At 52.5% G+C, this 19,401-nt stretch overlaps 6 protein-coding genes across 6 annotated transcripts; 3 read left to right on the top strand and 3 right to left on the bottom strand.

Annotated features, from left to right (window-relative positions):
• Nucleotides 1-2,179: 2,179 nt before the first annotated feature.
• On the top strand, nt 2,180-3,405 carry GLOTRDRAFT_138761 (uncharacterized protein). The gene is made up of 3 exons (XM_007868038.1): nt 2,180-2,318; nt 2,405-2,958; nt 3,017-3,405. Exons 1-3 carry the CDS (start codon nt 2,235-2,237, stop codon nt 3,201-3,203), a joined length of 825 nt encoding a protein of 274 aa, XP_007866229.1. The 5' UTR covers nt 2,180-2,234; the 3' UTR covers nt 3,204-3,405.
• A 468-nt stretch (nt 3,406-3,873) lies between these two features.
• GLOTRDRAFT_76360 (D-lactaldehyde dehydrogenase) lies at nt 3,874-5,211 on the bottom strand. The gene is made up of 4 exons (XM_007868037.1): nt 4,939-5,211; nt 4,804-4,883; nt 4,490-4,750; nt 3,874-4,428 (listed from the first exon to the last, which is right to left on the bottom strand). Exons 1-4 carry the CDS (start codon nt 5,159-5,161, stop codon nt 3,970-3,972), a joined length of 1,023 nt encoding a protein of 340 aa, XP_007866228.1. The 5' UTR covers nt 5,162-5,211; the 3' UTR covers nt 3,874-3,969.
• Nucleotides 5,212-6,149: 938 nt separating this feature from the next.
• On the bottom strand, nt 6,150-7,926 carry GLOTRDRAFT_105895 (glycoside hydrolase; the record flags this gene model as incomplete). The annotated part of the gene is made up of 10 exons (XM_007868036.1): nt 6,150-6,209; nt 6,268-6,290; nt 6,345-6,560; nt 6,613-6,622; nt 6,753-6,825; nt 6,881-6,893; nt 6,957-7,068; nt 7,123-7,366; nt 7,493-7,576; nt 7,874-7,926. 10 exons carry the CDS (start codon nt 7,924-7,926, stop codon nt 6,150-6,152), a joined length of 888 nt encoding a protein of 295 aa, XP_007866227.1.
• A 2,776-nt stretch (nt 7,927-10,702) lies between these two features.
• GLOTRDRAFT_129350 (uncharacterized protein) lies at nt 10,703-11,950 on the bottom strand (the record flags this gene model as incomplete). The annotated part of the gene is made up of 1 exon (XM_007868035.1): nt 10,703-11,950. The coding sequence occupies one exon, from the start codon at nt 11,948-11,950 to the stop codon at nt 10,703-10,705; it is 1,248 nt and encodes a 415-aa protein (XP_007866226.1).
• Nucleotides 11,951-12,228: 278 nt separating this feature from the next.
• On the top strand, nt 12,229-13,274 carry GLOTRDRAFT_76356 (cornichon). The gene is made up of 5 exons (XM_007868034.1): nt 12,229-12,400; nt 12,484-12,552; nt 12,623-12,735; nt 12,798-12,920; nt 12,984-13,274. Exons 1-5 carry the CDS (start codon nt 12,326-12,328, stop codon nt 13,015-13,017), a joined length of 414 nt encoding a protein of 137 aa, XP_007866225.1. The 5' UTR covers nt 12,229-12,325; the 3' UTR covers nt 13,018-13,274.
• A 2,076-nt stretch (nt 13,275-15,350) lies between these two features.
• Nucleotides 15,351-16,477, top strand: GLOTRDRAFT_41937 (uncharacterized protein; the record flags this gene model as incomplete). Its single annotated transcript, XM_007867912.1, has 7 exons — nt 15,351-15,410; nt 15,462-15,619; nt 15,693-15,772; nt 15,831-15,883; nt 15,937-15,977; nt 16,033-16,158; nt 16,216-16,477. Coding segments are annotated over 7 exons (780 nt in total), but the record flags the coding sequence as incomplete, so codon positions are not given.
• Between the last annotated feature and the right edge of the window lie 2,924 nt (nt 16,478-19,401).

The raw sequence follows: 19,401 nt of genomic DNA, 5'->3' as shown, positions 1-19,401 counted from the left end.
TTCAAATATTGTATATACTTGCAAATATAATCTATGCTATTGTTAGTAATATTTGAGGGTCAAAGAAGCACATCAGGCGCTCGGGAACCCTACAAACGCGCGGGTGAGGTAACCAGATATCTACCCGAGGGACTGTAAATGCCAAGGCTATGGACTGTGAATTTCGCCAGCGGAAATCGCGTCGTGACGCGATTTGGCGCGGGCGCGCGCCAAAATCGACCCCCTCCTCAGCTAGGTTCGGGTCGGGAAATTCACAGTCCCAACCGCGGCATCACAGTCCACTCGGCACCCAGATCTGTGGCTTGCCCCGAGCTTTAGCTGACCTACTTGCTTGCTCCTGGTATTTATTCCTTACTTAGCTGCACTGTACCGTAGCTGCACATGTACTATAGTTCAAAGAAATTTTATTCCGAATTTTCTACCCTACCGTACCCTCATGGAGGAGGCTGCATCTGCCCGCCTCCCGAGCTTGACTTGCAGCGGTGGCGGGAGTTGCTTATGTAATCCGATTAAGACCGTAAACTTTCCTATGATCAGATTTACTTCTGAGTCTCCCGCGCGCAGGACTCTCAACTGGACCTCGGAGAACGGACCAGAAGGTCCGAGGACTTAGCCTCATCTCTGAGTCTCGGGTACGGTAAGTACCTCACTCCGTCGATTGTATTTGACCGGAAGATTTCGCCGACTTCACGTGCCGCTTGCTCGTTCCAGGTAAGGGTCTATGTTATGACTGACGAGCATCCTCTGGTCTGCATTGGTCCCCTATGCAATAGGTGGTCCAACAGGGATAATAGAACAGTGAGCGTTCTCAACTTTTACAGTACATTCGCAGGTAAGCGATGTCATACGCTCGAACGTGGTGCGGCATTTCCTGGGGCTCTAACGGGCGAGTGCGGTACTAGTGGCGGCGGCAGTGATCGCGCTGTTGAAGCGTCCGTAATTCAAACAAGGTCAGGTTCGCCCACAGAAAGCCAGCTATTTTCGAGATATCTGCCCAGCTCGTGGGCCATGAGGAGCCACACTCAAAGTAGCCTGGGGTGTGCCTCGGATTGATCAAACGCTCACCTCATTTTGCAGGCCTAGCTGAATACGCCTACAATACGTTTGGAGTACGTGCGGGGTCCAATCAAATGTATGCATTCTACCATCGCAAGGATGGCTCGGCGGGTGGTGCATCGCCTGGATGTGAAGGGCCACTGTCGGCGAGCAAACATAATGGACGTCCTACATGAGCGCAGGGTACACTGATAAGACATTGAGTAGTCCTAAACTGACCTTATGAACGTGATGTTGCGGATGGTTCGGCCCCAATTGCCGCCGTTAGCTTCCAGACCCCGCTAAATGTCTTCCGTCCAAGCCTCGAGATAGGTAGGGTCCAACGTGCCATACCGACCGGTACGTCCGTTAGGTCAAGGACAAAACCATTTGCGATGTCCACGCACCAACGAGTTTATACTGTCTATGCGACACGGACGATACTTTCGCCATGTCGTCTCAGCAGAAGAGTGCATCTCAGCGGGGTCTGAGACGGCGGTACTTGGATGTCAACGGGAAAGCCATACCATCCGAGGTAACTTGATGCAAGTGAGCGAGAGCATCGGAGTTAGCAAGTTGCTGCCTGGATGCTTTGAAGCGATCGGAGAAGATCGGAGAAGACCCAGAAAAATTCGAAGCAAAGAGGACAGCAGAGCACATTCTGTAAAGGGCCTTCGGTGCTGCAAAGACGTCACAGTCCATCCCTTACGATACTGTATACAATCCAATGAGCGGGTAATTCAAGGAAGGGCTCAGTATGCATTTCCGTACCACCCGCCCACATGATGGCATAGATACTTACTGCGATATCCTGGTAAAGCAAGTGATATATACTGAAGTAGCTTGCAGGACTCACTGGGCACTAATAGCAATATGAGATCTGTGGCAAACTTCGAACTATGAGCAGCAACTCAAAACCACCAGAAAGTGCCTAGCTTCTCGACCTATCCAAATGCCTACATACCGGAAGAGCATCACTGTAGAGTTCGAAGGCACATGTGGCAATCCAACTCGAAGAGCGTTCAAAGTTGCAACTTCCGAGGCAATGCTAGCGGTGGCCTACATGAACAAATACACCACAACAAACGCCACAGCCTCCCATTCCCCAGTTTGCGCTGCCATCGCCGGCCACCTCTGCTCGCCGTCTCAGCCAACGACCACGCCTGTTTATTCATCTTTCACGACGAGGACTATCGACTATGGCCTCCCTACTCGAGCGTATTAGTCCCGCAGACGGTGTCGGGCCCGTTCGCTCGAAGAACACCAACCGCGCAAGTCCTTACGTGCGTGCATAGCACAAAACTCTGAGGTATCGCTCGAAAACTTACGAATTCCGTCCCTCTGGCGTTCGCGTCTCGGACTGCAACAGAACCGGAACGGTCGCCCACCCAAAGGGAACCCCGATGAACCCTGGCAACACGACCTTTTCGACACCCCCAGCGCGTCCAACAACAAACGCTCTCTCTCTTCGCGCCTCTCGACGGGCTCCGTGCCCCCTCCCAAAGCAAATTTCGGGTTGGCCGACAAAGCCCTGAAGGACGCGTTGGGGCTGGAGCGCGGCGGGGACATCAGCATCAAGGGCGCGAGCATGCGCGGGAACGTCGTCGAGGTCACCGGGCTCGTGCGCGGGACGACCGCCGCGGACGTCGAGGCGATCTTCAAACGCTGCGGGCCGATCACCAAGGCCACGGTCGTGTCGAGCCCCGGCCAGGACGTCACGGTGCGCCTGACGTACAAAAACGCACCGGACGCGCAGGCGGCGGTGAAGAAGTTCGATAAGCAGCAGGCGGATGGGCGGACGCTGCGCGTGGAGATTGTGGGCGGTACGAATGCGACGCTCGGCGGGAGATTAGGGTTGGCGGTTGTGGACGGGAGTGTAGATGTGTTGATGGATACTGATGGTCCCAGTACGAATACGGGATCGTGAGTAGCACTTTCAGGCTCCATTCCTCCTATATTGACATCTTATTTTAATTCACAGAAAAATGCGGTCGGATTCCATCCTGGCCTCCGACAGTCGTGCAACCGTGCTCGTTGCGCCTCCAGGGGCTGACCCGAAGGATTACCTCCCCAGTCGAGGTGGTGGTCGCGGCAGGGGCGGCAGGGGACGAGGCCGCAGACGGAGGGGTGGTCGTGGGGGTGCGGGTGCTGCGATGGACGTCGATTGAGCGTGCCGTTGTTCTGGTCACCCGCTTTGGTTGTAGGACTTTCCTTTCTCCGTCTCTCTAGCTTACATGGTCCCTGTTGAGTTCATCGTCTGTCTCTGTCTGATACTGTATATTCACCATATCGAGTTCGCTCTACTCCGTCGCTGTTGTCTGCTACGTCCGTATATTTGATCGTATCCTGAGCTATGCATATCTCTCCCCCTATCGTCAGCTACCACGGTTCCAGCTTCATCCCCTCATCAACATGGTTTCTGTGCTGCCATAGCATCCTGGACGGACCGTAGACGGCGTCGCCCATTCTTGTCAATAATACAGGGTATTATTTCGCTCTGGACCTTTCGGCCGACACCTCAGTAGTGCCCCCTCTGCAACGCAAAGGCACGCCATTTCATGACATGGTTACAAAACACTAACGCTGGCATTACACGAGCAAGCGCTTGTCTAGAGTATGAATTTCCGCGTCCACCTGTGGCTTTGATTCTACCGGTATAATGCACCCACCGGCTGTCCCCGGGCCGGTCCATGGCCACACTTCGTAATCTGCACGAAGTGCCAAAACGTCGAACCGCCCGGAAGAATCTCAGCTGTGATGAGCCACGCCCGATAGCCGTCTGATCGAGCGCAGCCATGGTCCCTGAAACTGAAGCTTACCGGCGGCAGCGCCAACGTTGACAAGGACATGAAACCCAAGCTGTTGCATTATTATATTATACATACATTTTTATTCTATTATTCTCCTGTCGAGTATCCACCAAACCGTTGCCCTTTACTGCACGAACTGCTTGATCGACTCGACCGTGTCGGCGATGCTCTTGTCGAGGGAAATGTAGTCGATGCCAAGGACCTTGCGCGACTTGGAGTTGTCAATCTCCGTCTTCGCGACCTCCTTCTCGTTCCAGCCCTCCTTGGGCAGACGGTCCGCGAACTGCGGGTACGCCTTTTTGATCGCGGCGGCGATGAGGTTGTCCGAGAAGGGCCCGCCGGAGAGGATGAAGCGCTGCCCCGCCGCCTCGGGGAGCGTCGCCGCCTTGATGTGCGCTTCGGCGACGTCGCGCACGTCGACGTAGTTGGTGTGCGGGCCCTTGGGCGCCAGCGAAGGCTTGCTGCCGTTGAGGAAGGCGTAGACGAGCGCGACGGACGTGTTGAGTTCCTCGGCCTTGGCGACGTGGTGGATTGCGGGACCAAAGACGTAGACGGGGTTGATCACGGCGAGTTCGAACTTGGGCTGGAGGAATATGATCAGTTACTTGAGGTACTGACAGGCGCGGAACATGGGTAATACACACCTTGTTCTGCTCGACAAACCTCCATGCCGCGCGCTCGGCCTCGTTCTTGGAGGCGATGTACGCGATGATACCAGGGACGTTCTTGCCCTCCTTCTTCACCTGCTCGAACGCATCGTCGTTCCACTCTTCCTCGGTGTAGACGTAGTTGGGGTTCTCGGGGTGCGGCTTCATGTTCGCCGCGTACGAGGAGGTGACGACGACGCGCTTGACGCTGGGGGCATTCTCGTGGACGGCGGCAAGAAGAGCGGTCGTGCCGTTGATCTGAGGAATACCGTAAGCAAGGGGTTGAGAGAGGACTGAACGAAGAAACGTACTGCGGGGTGGATCAGGTCCTCATATGGGTCCTTGATGTCAAAGAAGAAGGGGCTGGCGACGTGGAACACGACGTCAACGCCTAAGAGAAAGCAGTCAGCCGCTGCATCTAAAGAACTTAATCAAACCCTGCGCACCCTTGACAGCCTCGGCAAATGAATCCTTCTTCTGGATGTCAACAGCCTCGACGGTCTCAAACCGGCTGCCCGCCTTGAACGTATCGTGCAACCACCTGGCCTTGGCCTGATTGCGCACCGTGCCGCGGACGCTCCAGCCCTGCTGGAGGAGCTTCTGCGCGATGTGTGCGCCGATGTAACTGGTGACACCGGTGATGAGAGCCTTCTGCGGGGTAGTAGACATCGTGATATGTAAGCGTTCGAGGGAGTTTACTTGTGAGGACGTGGAGTGGGGTGTGCGGTACTGATCAGTGCCGCACCCCCTCCCCAGCCCGCACTTTATACCGCAGCCAGCGCGAGGTGGAAGAAATCTTTACTCCAAGGACCAGGTCCATCCCATGTGTAACGCGGCAACGGTCTCCGCCAGAACCCGTCGTCTTGACTCTGCAGGGACTGCCGCGGTCTTGCAACTGGTCGTTCTCACTGTCCAACCGAGCGTGGTCACCGATCGTGCTGGAAAGATCTGCAAACCGATCCTACCAGATTAGGCAGGCGCTCAGAACGGACGCCACCACCCTCGACCACCGGTGCGGATACAACCTGGCGGCCGATGTCGAGCTGAATGGCGCTGAATAATACCTAGGATGGATGTCGACATATCACACCCTGCCCAAGCCCGTACCTTGACTCGGCCTCGGTCACGGCCAAGCAGGAAGAGCAGCTCAACAGCTGGAGAAGAGATAACGCCGGCGCCATGGTAAACAAGAAGTGTGTAAACTCTGTCATTATCACTTGCACATCTTTGATCCGTGGAAGAGCCACCGCTCGAAGAGCTTACTATGAGGTAAGGTGGTTCTGGAGCCGTCCAAAAAAATCTTGGTCAGCCAGGGAAGCATCGTATGTACCGGTGTGCTCAATGTTCTCTCAAACTGACTCGAGGGTCGGTACCGACGAAGAGCGTTGGACCGTCGTCCGACGTACCGCGCAGGGCACTATCTATGACGAACGCACTTGCTTAGTGCTCTTTTATCTTCGGCATGAGACGCGCAACCCTGTATTAGTGGCTCGGGTCAAAAGGAGATGAATAATTAGCTCCACGGGGAGTCTCTTTGAGCGAAAGAATAATTATGGGGACAGAAGCAAAGAAGAGCGAAGAAACAAGGGGAACGAAGAAAGGAGAAAGGACCAAAAAGCAGAAGAAGCACCGGAGGCGGTCCATGGTCACAGGGACCTTACACCGGCCAAGCCTGGGACCGTACGACGCTTATCCATGGCGCTCCTCCTTCCGGATACTACAGAAAGTCTGTAAGCCAAAACTCTTACGAAGACCCTGTATCTGTGCAGACCCACCTGCCAAGTCATGACGCCCGCGTCTAGGAACGGTGTTAGCGCGACTGTAATGCTAGACCCCGCAGGCAGGTACTCACTCCAGCCATTCTGCCTCGCTTCCTTCAGACAGGAAGAGAGCGTCAGAGGATCCATCCATCCGTTACTGGCATCCACGGCGGGTAGGGCAGGCTTGCCTATGACCAGCTTATTCAGTGGAATGCTCTGGGCAGCGATCTGGAAGACGGCAGTGTTTGGCCAGGTAGGGGAAGAAGCCGTAATCAGGCCGGGACACGTAACGTATTCCAGGAGGCCCTCTAGAGCGCTACGTCAGAGCTGTGCGGATATTGGTGACGGGTGAGAACATACGATTGTAAAACTAGAATCTTGCTATTAATCAACCTGCCCGGAGTGCTCTCCGAAATGATTGACTCACCTGCACGTTGTACTGGTACGTCCACCGAAAGATATCAGCAACCGTAACATACGAAACGATAGATGACACATACCCAGTCAATCAAGTGGCCGACGGTTCTGTCTACCGTCAGATATGCTCCTCCGCCCCAATGGCCTGGGGAGAACCTAGCGGGCATTTAAGATTACATTTCAGGCGCGCATCAAGTCGTTCAGCGCTTACCATGGGGCTAGAGCTATCGAAACGTGGACGCCCATCAGATCTCTTCGCTACAAAGTGCCAAAAGCAAGAGACATACGCGCATGTGTCACGATATACTGATCCTGGGGCAGGTGCACCCGGAGCTGCTTCGTGAACGCGATCAACCAAGCCTCCGCTTTACCATCGCCAGCCGTCATCGCGTTGAGGTCCTAATTACCGCTTTAATAACGCTTTTCTCCTCTATTTATCCGGTAAATACGCACCTCGTAGTCCACGTCAATACCGTCAAGACTATACTGCTTGACCCACGCTGCCATACTATCCGCCGTGGCGACAGGGTCAGCATTTGAAGTCGTAGGTATGTCCGTACTGCCGAATGCAGAGACTAAAAGCTTGATCCCAGCTGCGGCATACTGAGCCTTTATGGACGATCTGTCCACCGGGCTCATCTGGGCCCATTCGGCAGCTTTGTCGTAGGCGCCTTCGATGAGGAGGAAGGACAATACTCTAGGCGAGCGAGAATTGTCCGTTCAATTGATCGGTCATCTGCTGCAAGAAAAGATACACACACGACGTTGAAACCCTGAATGCAGGGGTAAGCAGGGATATTGAAGAACGCGAATATTGCAAGACCTTACCTGAACCTCAGATACGGGCGGGGGACCCGTGTGCGCTGGCACGAAACGATCTGTGTACAGGACGAAGTGAGGAGCGACGCTGCCGTCCGGGGGATGACTTCTTGGCTGCTTCAGCAGCGGAGATAAAGGCGTGGCGGCCACTCGCCAACTAGCAAGGAGGAAGGCAAGGAGAACGGGAAATTTGAGGCACCGATACGAAATCATCGTCAGAGAACAGAAGAGCTGGACAACACCTGCGCGGAGGCCTGAAGCTTATATGTCCACATCGAGCAACGGCTGACTTCAGTGTCAAGTGCGGTCCGTTTTGGAATCAGAACTTCGGTGAGTCAAATGGTGAGCTCGATGTCATCAGTCCTGTTTCAAACTGAATCCTCACTAGTTTCCTGTCGCAGCCCTTGGTAGCTTCAGAGCACAGTGCTGCCGAATCATGGAGAGATTCAAGATGAACTCGAATTACAAGGCCGAGCGTCTGACACTGCTTTTGTGGTCTAGATAATGATTCAGGGTGGACAGCTTGCTCAGCAATGCCAGAAATGTAAATCCTAATAAGATCGCCGTTACCCTCCATCCTCTGTCTACACCCGACCAGATGTGCGGCTGAGACCCGGATAGATTAGTAGCAGCCCACATCTCAAACTTCCTGTCCTCCCTCTGCAAACAGGTTTCGTAAGGCCTCTGTCATTTCCTGAGGCCGAAACAGCCCAGCGAACACCCCATCGCAGTCAACGACGCAGGGCTTATACCTTTCTGAAGCCATCTTTATCAGATGACGGCGCGCCTCTTCCCTTCATACGATGCGCGGCCTCCAATGATCACTGTCGCAATGGTCACGACGCCATTCGACAAGACCAGTGAGTTGAAGGCAACGCTCGGGGAAACGTTGACTTCGGGTCAGCGAGCATACGTCTTTGGGTCGCTAGGTTACATGTCGTCCCCCGATCCCCCTTGACGTCTGAACCTACAGGCAAATAAACAACGTCGGCCCCTTCGTTATGGAAGGACTTGCAAGGTAACTCTTCGCCTAGGCCAAACGTCATATACTAAGGGACCGGGATAAAGCATACCATATTTTACACAAAGGGGAAAAACACACCTTTGCTGCGGATTTACGAGACTTCTGAGGGACTTGAGGGATGGAAATCGGTACTGGAATCTGCTGCGGTACAGGTCCTCGTCTATACCGAGATCCTCGACTGAGGTAAAAAATCCATCCAGATCCGGCATATTTTCCATATCTCGCGCGGATGACCGATGAAGTTGCGGGTCTGTTCGGTATCGGCGAACAGGACAAGGAAGTATGTGTCCCGGGGGGCAGCACAATGAATGCATGCGCGGCAAAGCTCTGGCTTTGAGTGTCACCTGTTGTACGCCGTCGCTGTCGTCCTCCACGAAAAATGACAGCTTTCCCATGGACGGTGTTCGCTCCAGGAACTTCGAAAAGGCGGGCAGATGTCCCACCCTTATTACCACTGCAAGTTCTTCGATTGAAAGCTCAAATTCGAGCTCCAAGAAGGCATGAGACAGCTCTCGAACGTCAGTCTTGAACACCCGGGTCAGCAGACAGGCGAATTGAATTATATTAGCGACAAAGGCCGGGTTGCGAGAGAGCCACGATGCCTCGCTTGCTCCTCTCTTGAACGTAAGTTCGAAGTGAAGAATACCCATTCTATGCCTTTCCGGTGTGAGGGCGGACTTCGGTCGAAATGAGGGGTTCTTGAAAGAGCATTGGTCGAAGATCAGCGTTTCGAGGCAAGTCAACTCTTGGAGTGACATGAATATGTCAGTTGTGAAAGTTGCCGAGGAGAAATGGAGTAGCCGTAAGTTCGTCAGTCCCCCTCCGGGATGGACTCTAGCGCAAAGAGATTCACCGAGCCCCCTGGTGAAATGCTCATCGCACAGGCCGAGGTATAAACTCCGCAGATTCGAAAGTTGAGCAATGGCTTGCAAGTGCCTATCGGCAAATAACAAGCATAATACTTCCACTCAATGATAAAGCCTGTAAGTTCTAACGAGGCCAGAGAATCTGTCTTGGACTTGTTGACCTCGGAAAACCATCCTGCATGGTCCTTCATGTCGCCAGCATGCTGAATAAAGCCCCCGCTGAACTTGACCTCTTCGAAGAGCGAAAGTCTTGAGATAGCACAAAAGTACCGGCATACGAGGCTGAGGTTGGCCAGGTCGTATTTGCTTTCGGATAAGGACTGATCCTGTGAAGGGCGCAGATTCTCCACTACTTCGCACCAGATATCATGAGAGAGCTGGAGGAGACTGTCTACGCCGCGACAGCGAGCCGGTGCTGCAGTCATTGGGGAGACGGTTGTCATGGAGCCAGCAGAGATTATTAGACTGAGCGCATACGGACAAACCAGAAGCTCGGGGGCAACATCTCAAATACGTTACACGGTTCGAACGACGTATAGCCGCTTTTACGCTCAAAGGTTCTGTGTCAATAGGACAGCTGCTATGCCCAAGCTGTTGCAGTTGCATGTACTTAACTGACGCACAGTATCAAGTTCGGGCACCTGTTGTCACACGTCACATTCGTGACCCTTACGACTATCGACAGAACCGGTTTCCTCTTGTCCGCATTTCCAGAACGTTGAACGTCTAAGCTAAAGATTTCTTATATTGCGGAGTAGTACGTATATAAAGAGGGGAAGGGACAGTTCACTAAGTACTGCGAGACATGTGATAACCTATAGCAAGGCACTTTCTCTTCGTCCGATGCCACAACATAGAAAAGGTGGATCACCCCAACGGCTGCTCAAGCATTCGGTTCTTGTAACCCAAGGAGACCTCGCAACGCGCTCGACATCTCTTGAGGCCGAAATAATCCAGCAAATACGCCATCGCAGTCGACGACCGGCACGTCTGGCTTATAGGCCATCCGCATCAGGGCAAACCGTGCGTCCTCCCTCTGTACAATGCGCGGCTTCCAGTGATCGCTGGTGTAATCGTTACGGTGCCATTCAACGTAACCACAAAGCTGAAGCAGTAGTGCGCGTGGAAAGGTGAACTTGAGCAGGGCCAACAAACGTCTCTGGTCCGCCAGGTTATAGGCTAGCTCTCGGCGCGTGCTGAGGCCTGGGTTCTGGTTTGCGGGAAGATCGGCCAGACATTTGTTGTGGAAGGACTCGCAAAGTGATTGTTTGAGTATGTTGAGAGTGACACTCAGCTGCGCAATTGGTATGAAACATACGAAACGTCAGTAAAGGAAGGTACCCACTGGTGAGGACCCCGGAAGAACTATGAGTGACTTGAGCGAAGGGAAAGCAGGCAGGAACCGATTGCCATAAAGTTGGCTGTCGATACCGAGTTCTTCAATGGAGGATGCAATAGCCTCTAGATTACGCACGCTGCGCGTGTCCCGTATGGTGTACCGTGCAGGGTACTCAGGGACTGTCCAGTATCGGCGTACAGGGCGGGAAAAGATGTGCTCGGGCAGACAGCGCAATGTCTGAAGACTCGGCAAAGCCCCGTCCTTGAGTCTAAGTACCGTATCCCCATCAGAATCTAGCATCACATAGAAGGAAAGGCTACAGATGGACGGTGTCCGGTCCAAGAACTGCGAGAATATAGGCAAATCATCTGCTGAACCAATTACGGCTGCAAGGTCTTCGATGGCAAGCTCGCAATTAGAGTTGAATAGCGCCGAGGACAGATGTATGACATCGGTTTTGAACACTCGTAGGGATCGCTGGCAGGCGAATGTAGCTATCTCAGACATGAAAGATGCATTCCAACCATACCACGGGCCGGAAGGTTCTCCGAATATCATTTGGAAATGACGAAGACCGATCTTTTGATTAAGGGAAAAGTGCACCTGAGGTGAATCGCGTTTGAACGAGCATTGGTCGAACGCCAGCGATTCGAGAGCTGGAAGTTCTTGAAGTGACACAAAGATGTGAGCATCGAGAGTTGTCCGGCTGAAGTGAAGGTGTCTTAAATTTCTTAACCCTATTCCGGTCTTCATTTGTTCGTGAAGGAACATTCCGAAGCGATTGGAGAATTGTAAATTGCACTTGTCCAAGGATAGACTCCAGAGATTAGGGAGCTGCGCAATCGCTCGAAAATGCTTGTCGCCGAACAAGAGCACAAATGTATCGTTCGAGATGGTCGACCAGTGACAGAGCCGGTATTTTCTGACCAAAGAGGCCAAGGAGTTCATTCTGTTCTTCTTGACCTCGGAGAACCATCCTGCATGGTCCTTCGCATCGTCATCCTGACCAGTGGTCCCCGTGAATCTCACATCTTCGAAGAGCAAGGGTCTCGAGATGGCACAGAAGTACCGGCAGGTCAGGCTGAGGTTTTCTAGATCATACTTGCTTTCAGGGATGGATTGGTCCCGCGAAGGGCGCAGGTATTCCATCACTTCCAGCCAGACATCATGAGGAACATGAACAAAAAATTCATGGTCCTTCCATCGCTGGGGCGCTGGAGAGTGGTTAGTCATGTTACTGTTGGGCTGATAAACTGGCCACGTACGGACGAACCATGAACTTGGGGGCAGCATGCCAACTTTGAGGATTTACAGCTGTTTCAGATCGACGAGAGAACAGAATTTGAATTATAAAAATGTCTCCAGCCTTTCTCGGATCAGAAAATCAGCACTGAGTCGATACTTGCCCAATGCCACAACTGTGACAGGCCACAACGCGTCGTGCGACGACGGCCGTTCCAAGATGGAACCAATGTCACATTTCACGTGCGTGACATCTGTCACTCTTAGTCGAACGTCACCCTCCACGTCCTCGTGCCTATCTCCTGTCCGCAGGTTCTGCTTCGTTCAAACGTATTTAACCTCGACAGCGCAGGGAGAAACGATAAGATGGGCGGCGCAGGATGGCTTTTTCTTTTCTCGGTTTTAATGGCGGCGGGATTGTTGTTTACGATGGTGTTCTTCGTGAGTCGCAGTATCTGCGTTTGCACCTCTCGCAGAGGTGTGTAAACGGCAGTTACCCTGACCTCGCCCGAATATTCTCCCAGATCATTATGTTCTCGGATTTGGAATGCGACTATATCAATCCTATAGACCTGTGCAATAAGCTGAACCAGGTGCTGTGGCACTCGTCGGACTATATGGATGAACGGAGAGAACTGACTTTGCCCTGGCCCGTGATTGTAGTTCGTTCTGCCCGAGAACATCGCGCACGCCTTCCTCACGATTCTCTTCCTCCTCTGTGGGCAATGGACCGCCTTCCTGCTCAACGCACCCCTGCTAGCCTATAATGTCAACAAGTACGTCTCGCGCCTCTTGGATCTGTCTGATTTGCGGAACACTGATATATGGAATGAATAAGGATAAAGAACAAAAACCATATGTATGACGCGACGGAGATCTTCCGAACACTATCGGGGCACAAAAAGGAGAGCTTCATCAAGCTCGGGTTCTACCTGCTCTCGTTCTTCTACTACCTATACCGGTACGCACTCACTCGGACTCTGGTTCTTTTGTGACCGCTCACCTGTCCTCCTTCGTGCACCAGCATGATCGTCGCGCTTATTTCAGAGAGCGAATAAATGACTTGACGTCATTCACGACTAATCCACGAAGGGCGGGGACGACAGGAATGGGTGGGATGTTGTTGGACTGTGCTTTGAATCTCAGCGTGACCGGAATATCAGGGGCGGAGGAGCCAGGCGCCGCGGCGCTCGCGTGCTGCCCGCATTCTCTGTCTCCTGTATAATCTAAGAACGCATTGTCGCTTGCTTTGCTGCCTAGTATGTAGATCCCTATCTTACGTTTCTCTCTGCCTTGGCTGTCTGCTTCACCGTCAACAGTGCACTGAGGGTCGGATTCCGACCAAGCCGAGCGTCCCTTACGCAGTAAAGCTTCATCCTGGACCATGAGGCCATTGCTCCTTGAGCCAAAGGCTCAACCTCCGCTTAATGGGCTATAGCAAACTCCTCGAGCATCAGACGCCTGTATACCCAGTCTGGGTCCGTAAGAGCATCACGTTTCGTTCTCGAGGTCCTATAGTTGATTACCCGTTCAAACCAGTATTTTTGAAGTCTACTAGAGCTTCAGCGCGCCGGTTATAAATGAAACGGGAGAAGGTACACCGAATCATATACCTGCTGATTTCCTGGGATACCCTGTGTTGCTCGAGAGCGCATATGGTTACGGTATCAAACCCTGAGAGAATATATCGAGTGGCGGTTGCCCACGTTTGTAGGGCCTGAGCTGGGGAACATCAGGAAATTATGTGGATATCCCCCATATTGTCCCTCTCGTCGTCTACGCCGTCTGCCCCCTCACCCGGTGCACTTGCAAGCAATCACATACCTCGCCGGTGCGTGCTTTCAGCTACAGACAGACCCAGTCTTGACCAGAACGATCTTGCCTAACATTCGACCGCGTTCCGAGTCGTAGAAAGTGTGTACTGACATAATGGAGACGGGCGCATTTACTGGCTAAACATGCATTGCGCACTGGCCGGCTTGAAAATATACCCTCGACAGAGTTGATGAGAGCGGCATTCATACCTGGCTTACGGGTGACGGTATTCTTTCTTCTGTTTCTTGACCTTGTCGTTGTCTAAAACAAGGCCGGAGGTGAACACGGTGAACATTTATACTCGCCCGATGTCCCTGGTGCTGCGATCCAAGAGATTTCCAGAGCACATTCCTGCTGAGGATCCTCAGTAAGCTGATACGATTCTCCATGCTACCGAAGAGCTACAGACGAAAGCACTAACGTGGGCATTTCCAGCTAGTGTAATATGCCCTTTGGCATCTGCTGTCTTGCCATACGGGCATGGCCGCTGTTCCATGCGCGAGTGAGGAGCGCATACTCAGGTTCCCGCTGACAACCATGCATCCTTACAGTTCTGTCTGAATCTACAATATGTGAGAACGCTATGCAATAGTACGGTCCGGGAATGAAAAGAGGAGAGAACGAGCCAATATGAAGGGGCAAATGGTCGAATGCCCCGAGTACTAACACATGTAGTCCTTCGTCAATTGGTGCCGCTGCTGAGGCAATTTGACGACGTCCCCCCTGCGTCTCCCAGTGAGGCAGTATTGAGGCCTGAGGCAGGCCATTTTGACATGCGCCTCGCGCGCGAGCGGAGTTAGAACTTCAAGCAACTTCCGCCCGAGTCAATGATACGGCAAAATACACTTTTGCATTCCCCTTGACTTCATTTCCAGGCATATGGAAGCTCTGTCACTGGCTTGCGTTGGGAATGTTATATAGCCTTACAAGGCGACAAGGGCCAATTTTACTGGCGAGCTGAAGGCGCCTCGTGGGCGGAGTATACGTATCAGCAACGACCTGCTGTGGCGAAAGTAAGCGATGCTCTCGAATGCGGCTGCCTTTGCGGATAAGGTGGAAGTTCTGCTACTGACTCATAAAGGCCGAGTCACCTTGCGAAGGACAAGACAATCTGCAGACAGATCGACCTGGTTATGTGGTAATCTTGGACGAATTATCTCAGTATGCGTCTGGTATGCGTTAGACTAAGCGCGTTGGAATCACCTTGGCTTGCTGTCTCTCGCGTGTCCCTTGATGGTCGGAAAATTCTGGCGCGGGATTACGTGCGATCGTCCTCGAAGTTCGGATGCTCGCTCGATGGGAACAAATCAAAACATAACGCTGTCAGAACGCCTACAAGTAGTACATATCGTGCCTGCCCTGCGTAGTCCGCATGGTTGCTTTGGTTGACAGGAGAGTGCGACCACTGGCTGTATACATAAAGGAGCAAGCATTCTCGCCTCGCACCGGCGACCACCAGCGTTCTCATTATCCCCAATTCTCAGAAGACCGCTATAGCGATGACGGGTGGGTCCCATTGGTACCTGCAATTTAGTTTACTCAGAAATCATAAGATAAACTCGAATGCGGGTGTCGGCGAAATGTCAGAAACCTCGTGGTATGTATCGACGGCACAGCTAACAAATTCGATACCAAGGTGAGTACGTTGACTGCAGGCAACGATTCCTAGGTCTGAAATCTATGTAAGAATACGAATGTCGTCCAGCTATATAGCTTCTTAGTCAAAGACAAGTATCAGCTCACTTACTACAACAGCGGCATTGGGACATACGCTACGCCGTCGTTCAAGTCATGGAGCTGGTGGAAGCAAGTAGTTGGTCACAAGATTGATCTTGCCATCGCCTGGTGGGCTCTTGCATCGCTCGAGTTCTGCACTATTCTTACAAGACACGAACCACGCACCACATCGTGGCGGCAGGAGGTTCGAGAGAATTATCATAGGCGCGTACCAGTGGCTCTCTGAGCAGTATCAAGCTGGTGATCGCATATATTTATTCGGTCAGTGCTGCCAGATGGCTTTTTTCTTGTCTGAAGTGCCATTCTTCGTCCTACCTAGGATTCTCCCGAGGGGCATATCAAGTGCGCGCTCTGTCGGCCATGATAGATAAGGTCATCCCATAAACGTGAATGAATCGTCAGATAACTTAGCCTTCACTCCGTAGGTCGGCCTCATCCACAAGGGAAATCAGGCGCAGATACCGTTGTATGTTCAGCGTCAGCCATGGTAATCACGAATTTTGCTGATGCCTTGATGGCAGCGCGTATGAACTTTATGCAAGCATTGATGAATCGAATCGGGACCCGGACCCCTCCTCCGTGCCTATGGACCGACATTTCAAGGAGACATTTAGTAGGGATGTCAGGGTACATTTTGTGGGCGCCTGGTAATTAATCAATTTCGCTTGTATGTAGATATCCCTAACCAAACGATGGTATCCCAGGGACACGGTATCTTCTGTTGGCTTTTTCAGGGGAAAGGATGCCCCATTCACCGCCTGTGGGATGAAGCATGTGTGTCATTTCCGCCATGCACTTGCGCTCGATGAGCGTCGGGTCAAATTCCAGCCTGAGTATGCCTACGGTGGAGTTCACCGTGTCCAAGTACAAGAACCTCTCACAGAGCCAGCCGAAACGGAATCCCATAAGAATCGAGTACCACATACCAAGGAAGTTTGGTTCGCCGGCACTCATTCTGATATGTGAGATGCATACTGCTTCACAAGCTGTACGCCATTCAGGCTGACATTGTTCATTGAAGCGGAGGAGGTAGTGTACGAAACGATGAGATCATGATGAGCCATAGCGGTCCTCCATTTCGATGGATGTCGTATGAAGCGATCCAAGCAGGTATCCGGTTGAAGCCATACAACGGAAAATGGCCAACGAAGGAACTGAAAGAGGTCCATGAGTCCCTTACAACGGGCTGGAAACTATTAGAATACTTGCCTATTAAGCGGCGTTCATATAAGGACACCAGTGACATGACATGGTGGTGCGTGTCGTGCCTCCACTCATCGTTGGTTTGATTGATATTGATACGAACAGGCCCAACCGCGGAAATGGGCGCCGAGTTGTACCTGGCCAAATGATCCACAAGTCGGTCTTTTCGGCGCATACTGAGAGCTACGTTTCACGGGCACATTTACCCATGTCTACTGGTGCACCTACTATCGGCCCATTGAAGGGACTTCATAACGATGCGGAAGAGCGTACGCCTCTAGAAGCTGTGAAAGGGAAACTAGAAATGTGCCAGCTTTCTCTAGAAGATGACTTCGACGATCTCGTGCTGGATCTTCTGAGCCGTCCACAGGACCTGAAATCAAAGCTATCATCTGGTAAGCTTCACGCTAACTCCTAGCGATGGTGGTGAAAATAATTGTCCATAGCTGAGTATCGACGTAAACTGGTCGAAGCAAAGAACGCCGCCGGAAGCCTGATTCCTTTGTTTCTCGACTTGATCAAGTCAGAACTCAATCCAGTCGTCGGAGGACCGGGACCCTTGCGATTACTTGTCCTTGGCGTGGAGGTCAACCTCTTCATATACCTGGCTCAGTACTTCCTAGGTCATTCCAGGTTCGGGCCGAACAAGAACATGATTGTTATAACTCGGTCTGAGCAAGACCCCGAGCTTACTCCGGGTACGGCACACTTTTCCCTTCGCATGGATGGGTCTGAAAAGCTTCGTCTCCACAACCTACACCCGGACTTCGTGAAACTGTCCTATTTTCCTGCTTTTCCACCTTTCGCGTTGCCGCTCCTCTTGTCGGCTGCCGCTCGTTGGCGATGGTACATGGACCAGTCGCCCCGGACCGATCTTCTATGTGACACAGTCAAGATCTCGGTGGAATTCAATGAAATATTCGACTATGACCCATACTCGGACCAAAACTCGGAGGAGGTATCGGAAGGAGATCGCCGCCCGCCTCCAAGACGGCTAGGTAGTAACCTGGTCGAGGACGACGTCGTCAAGGTCACCGGTGGTGCCGGCTTCGGGGATCGTAGCAACTTGAAGTACTATGGCATAACAATCACAAACGAGTCAGAGATAGAGCTCTACCCCTATACATATATGTTCAATAGCGATCTGTCATTTGGTGAGTGACACATTTCATGTGGCATCCCCGGTTGATTTCCAATATGGTTTGTTTCAGGACCATACGGTACCAAGCCCCTTTCGTTCAATACGCCACCTCTTCTTCCCGGCCAGTCGCTCAGGCTGCAGCAGGGCGGGGGGACTGGTCCCCCTGCGTTTTTTATCCTACCTCCTGGCGAGACCTATGATGTTAGCTTTCTGAAGATCATTGTGACGAGAACGTTCGTGGACCTGTCGCATTTCATACAGTTGCCTCCTTCGGAGATATCCAGGCGGATTCGTGACCAGCAGTGGGTCGGTCTCGGTAATGCATTCCCCACAGACACGGGAGAGTTGCAGAATGGGGAATGGGGAACAAAGCTTATAAAGGTCATTCAGCACAGGGCTAAGGATAACGTTGCGAAGTAGCATACGCTGATGACGGTGCCAAGGGGTAGCAACAAAGTTGTAGTATCGCTAGGACTCCTGCTAGTAGGACGGTATCGAGTTGAAATGCATGTGGAGCCAGACTTATGACTATTGGTATCGCGTATTCTAGCCTCAGCTACATAGGCTCTAGCTTCAAGTTCAGCCACTACCTCAAATCCGTACTGTATCCGGGTATATCGCTTTCCATCAACTTCCTCAACTCATCGTCGTCAGTGGTATCTGCACGATCAGGAAAAGAGAAGGTTTTCTGCATTGCAGTACGGCAGTGCCGACTACTTACCTCGGAAACGCTAAGTAAGCGAGCCGAACGAGGCTGAACAGGACTGACAGTCGTTGCTTGAAGACCCTCATGCTCCAGCTCCCGCAGGTGATCTGCACGAGATTCACAACTTGAAGTTCGCATTGCTACGACGCTGGTGCCTCTAGCGATACAAAATACAGCGTCTATCGAAGCTCCACGGCACCTCGAAGGCTCTATACGCCTCCTGTAGTGATGGGTGCCATCTCCAGGGGCACAGTGAGCATTTTAACAACGATACAGTTGTGGGACCGCGCCGGCAGGCGACGACCCCGCATAGCCCAGACGGTCCCGGAGTCTCAACTCAACGTGGTGGTATAGAAGCGCTGTCAATCGAGTCGAAGTGCTTGAACAGGGCAGGGGACGTGTCTGGCGTGGAGGTCGAAGGTCGGACGACTTAGCGATGTCTCCCCCCACAGCGAGGAGCGGTGGATCATTGCCTTGGCTTGTTTGCCGTTCTTGGTGTCGACGATGAGGATGTACTGACGGTTCGATGTCAACCGAGTAAGGTGTACGGGTGGTGAGCAAATACTGACCTTTTCGCAGTGCGTGCTGGAGGCGTCACGTTATGTCCCCGTTACTCTTGCCTTCTCATTGCCGACATTGAACTAGGTACCAGTGCCCTCAGCCCACTGCACGAAGGGCGACGCGTTGACTCGAACTCACCGGGCCTGGCAAGTCTGGTTGTGCTCCTCATGGTGCTCAGCGCTTCCGCGAAACTGCGCGTTGGGAAAGGGTGTGGTCAGGAGCATGCTAAAAAAAGTCCGCTCGTCATCGCAACTATTCCTCGGGCTACTTTCTTGTGCT

The sequence above is a fragment of the Gloeophyllum trabeum genome (assembly GCF_000344685.1).
Source record: "Gloeophyllum trabeum ATCC 11539 unplaced genomic scaffold GLOTRscaffold_00007, whole genome shotgun sequence".
NCBI lineage: Eukaryota > Fungi > Basidiomycota > Agaricomycetes > Gloeophyllales > Gloeophyllaceae > Gloeophyllum > Gloeophyllum trabeum.
The sequence above is the reverse complement of the archived record's forward strand: the minus strand, read 5'-3'. Positions and strand labels throughout refer to the sequence as shown.

What these genes read in the sequence shown, in the direction of transcription:
- GLOTRDRAFT_138761 (XM_007868038.1), top strand. Translation starts at nt 2,235, where the DNA reads ATGGCCTCCCTACTCGAGCGTATTAGTCCCGCAGACGGTGTCGGGCCC. An exon ending in CCAACCGCGCAAGTCCTTAC is followed by an intron (nt 2,319 to 2,404) that starts GTGCGTGCATAG and finishes GGACTGCAACAG; the next exon opens with AACCGGAACGGTCGCCCACC. An exon ending in CCCAGTACGAATACGGGATC is followed by an intron (nt 2,959 to 3,016) that starts GTGAGTAGCACT and finishes TTTAATTCACAG; the next exon opens with AAAAATGCGGTCGGATTCCA.
- GLOTRDRAFT_76360 (XM_007868037.1), bottom strand. Translation starts at nt 5,161, where the DNA reads ATGTCTACTACCCCGCAGAAGGCTCTCATCACCGGTGTCACCAGTTAC. An exon ending in ATTTGCCGAGGCTGTCAAGG is followed by an intron (nt 4,884 to 4,938) that starts GTGCGCAGGGTT and finishes GCTTTCTCTTAG; the next exon opens with GCGTTGACGTCGTGTTCCAC. An exon ending in GGTTTGTCGAGCAGAACAAG is followed by an intron (nt 4,429 to 4,489) that starts GTGTGTATTACC and finishes ATATTCCTCCAG; the next exon opens with CCCAAGTTCGAACTCGCCGT.
- GLOTRDRAFT_76356 (XM_007868034.1), top strand. Translation starts at nt 12,326, where the DNA reads ATGGGCGGCGCAGGATGGCTTTTTCTTTTCTCGGTTTTAATGGCGGCG. An exon ending in TGTGCAATAAGCTGAACCAG is followed by an intron (nt 12,553 to 12,622) that starts GTGCTGTGGCAC and finishes CCGTGATTGTAG; the next exon opens with TTCGTTCTGCCCGAGAACAT. An exon ending in CTAGCCTATAATGTCAACAA is followed by an intron (nt 12,736 to 12,797) that starts GTACGTCTCGCG and finishes GGAATGAATAAG; the next exon opens with GATAAAGAACAAAAACCATA.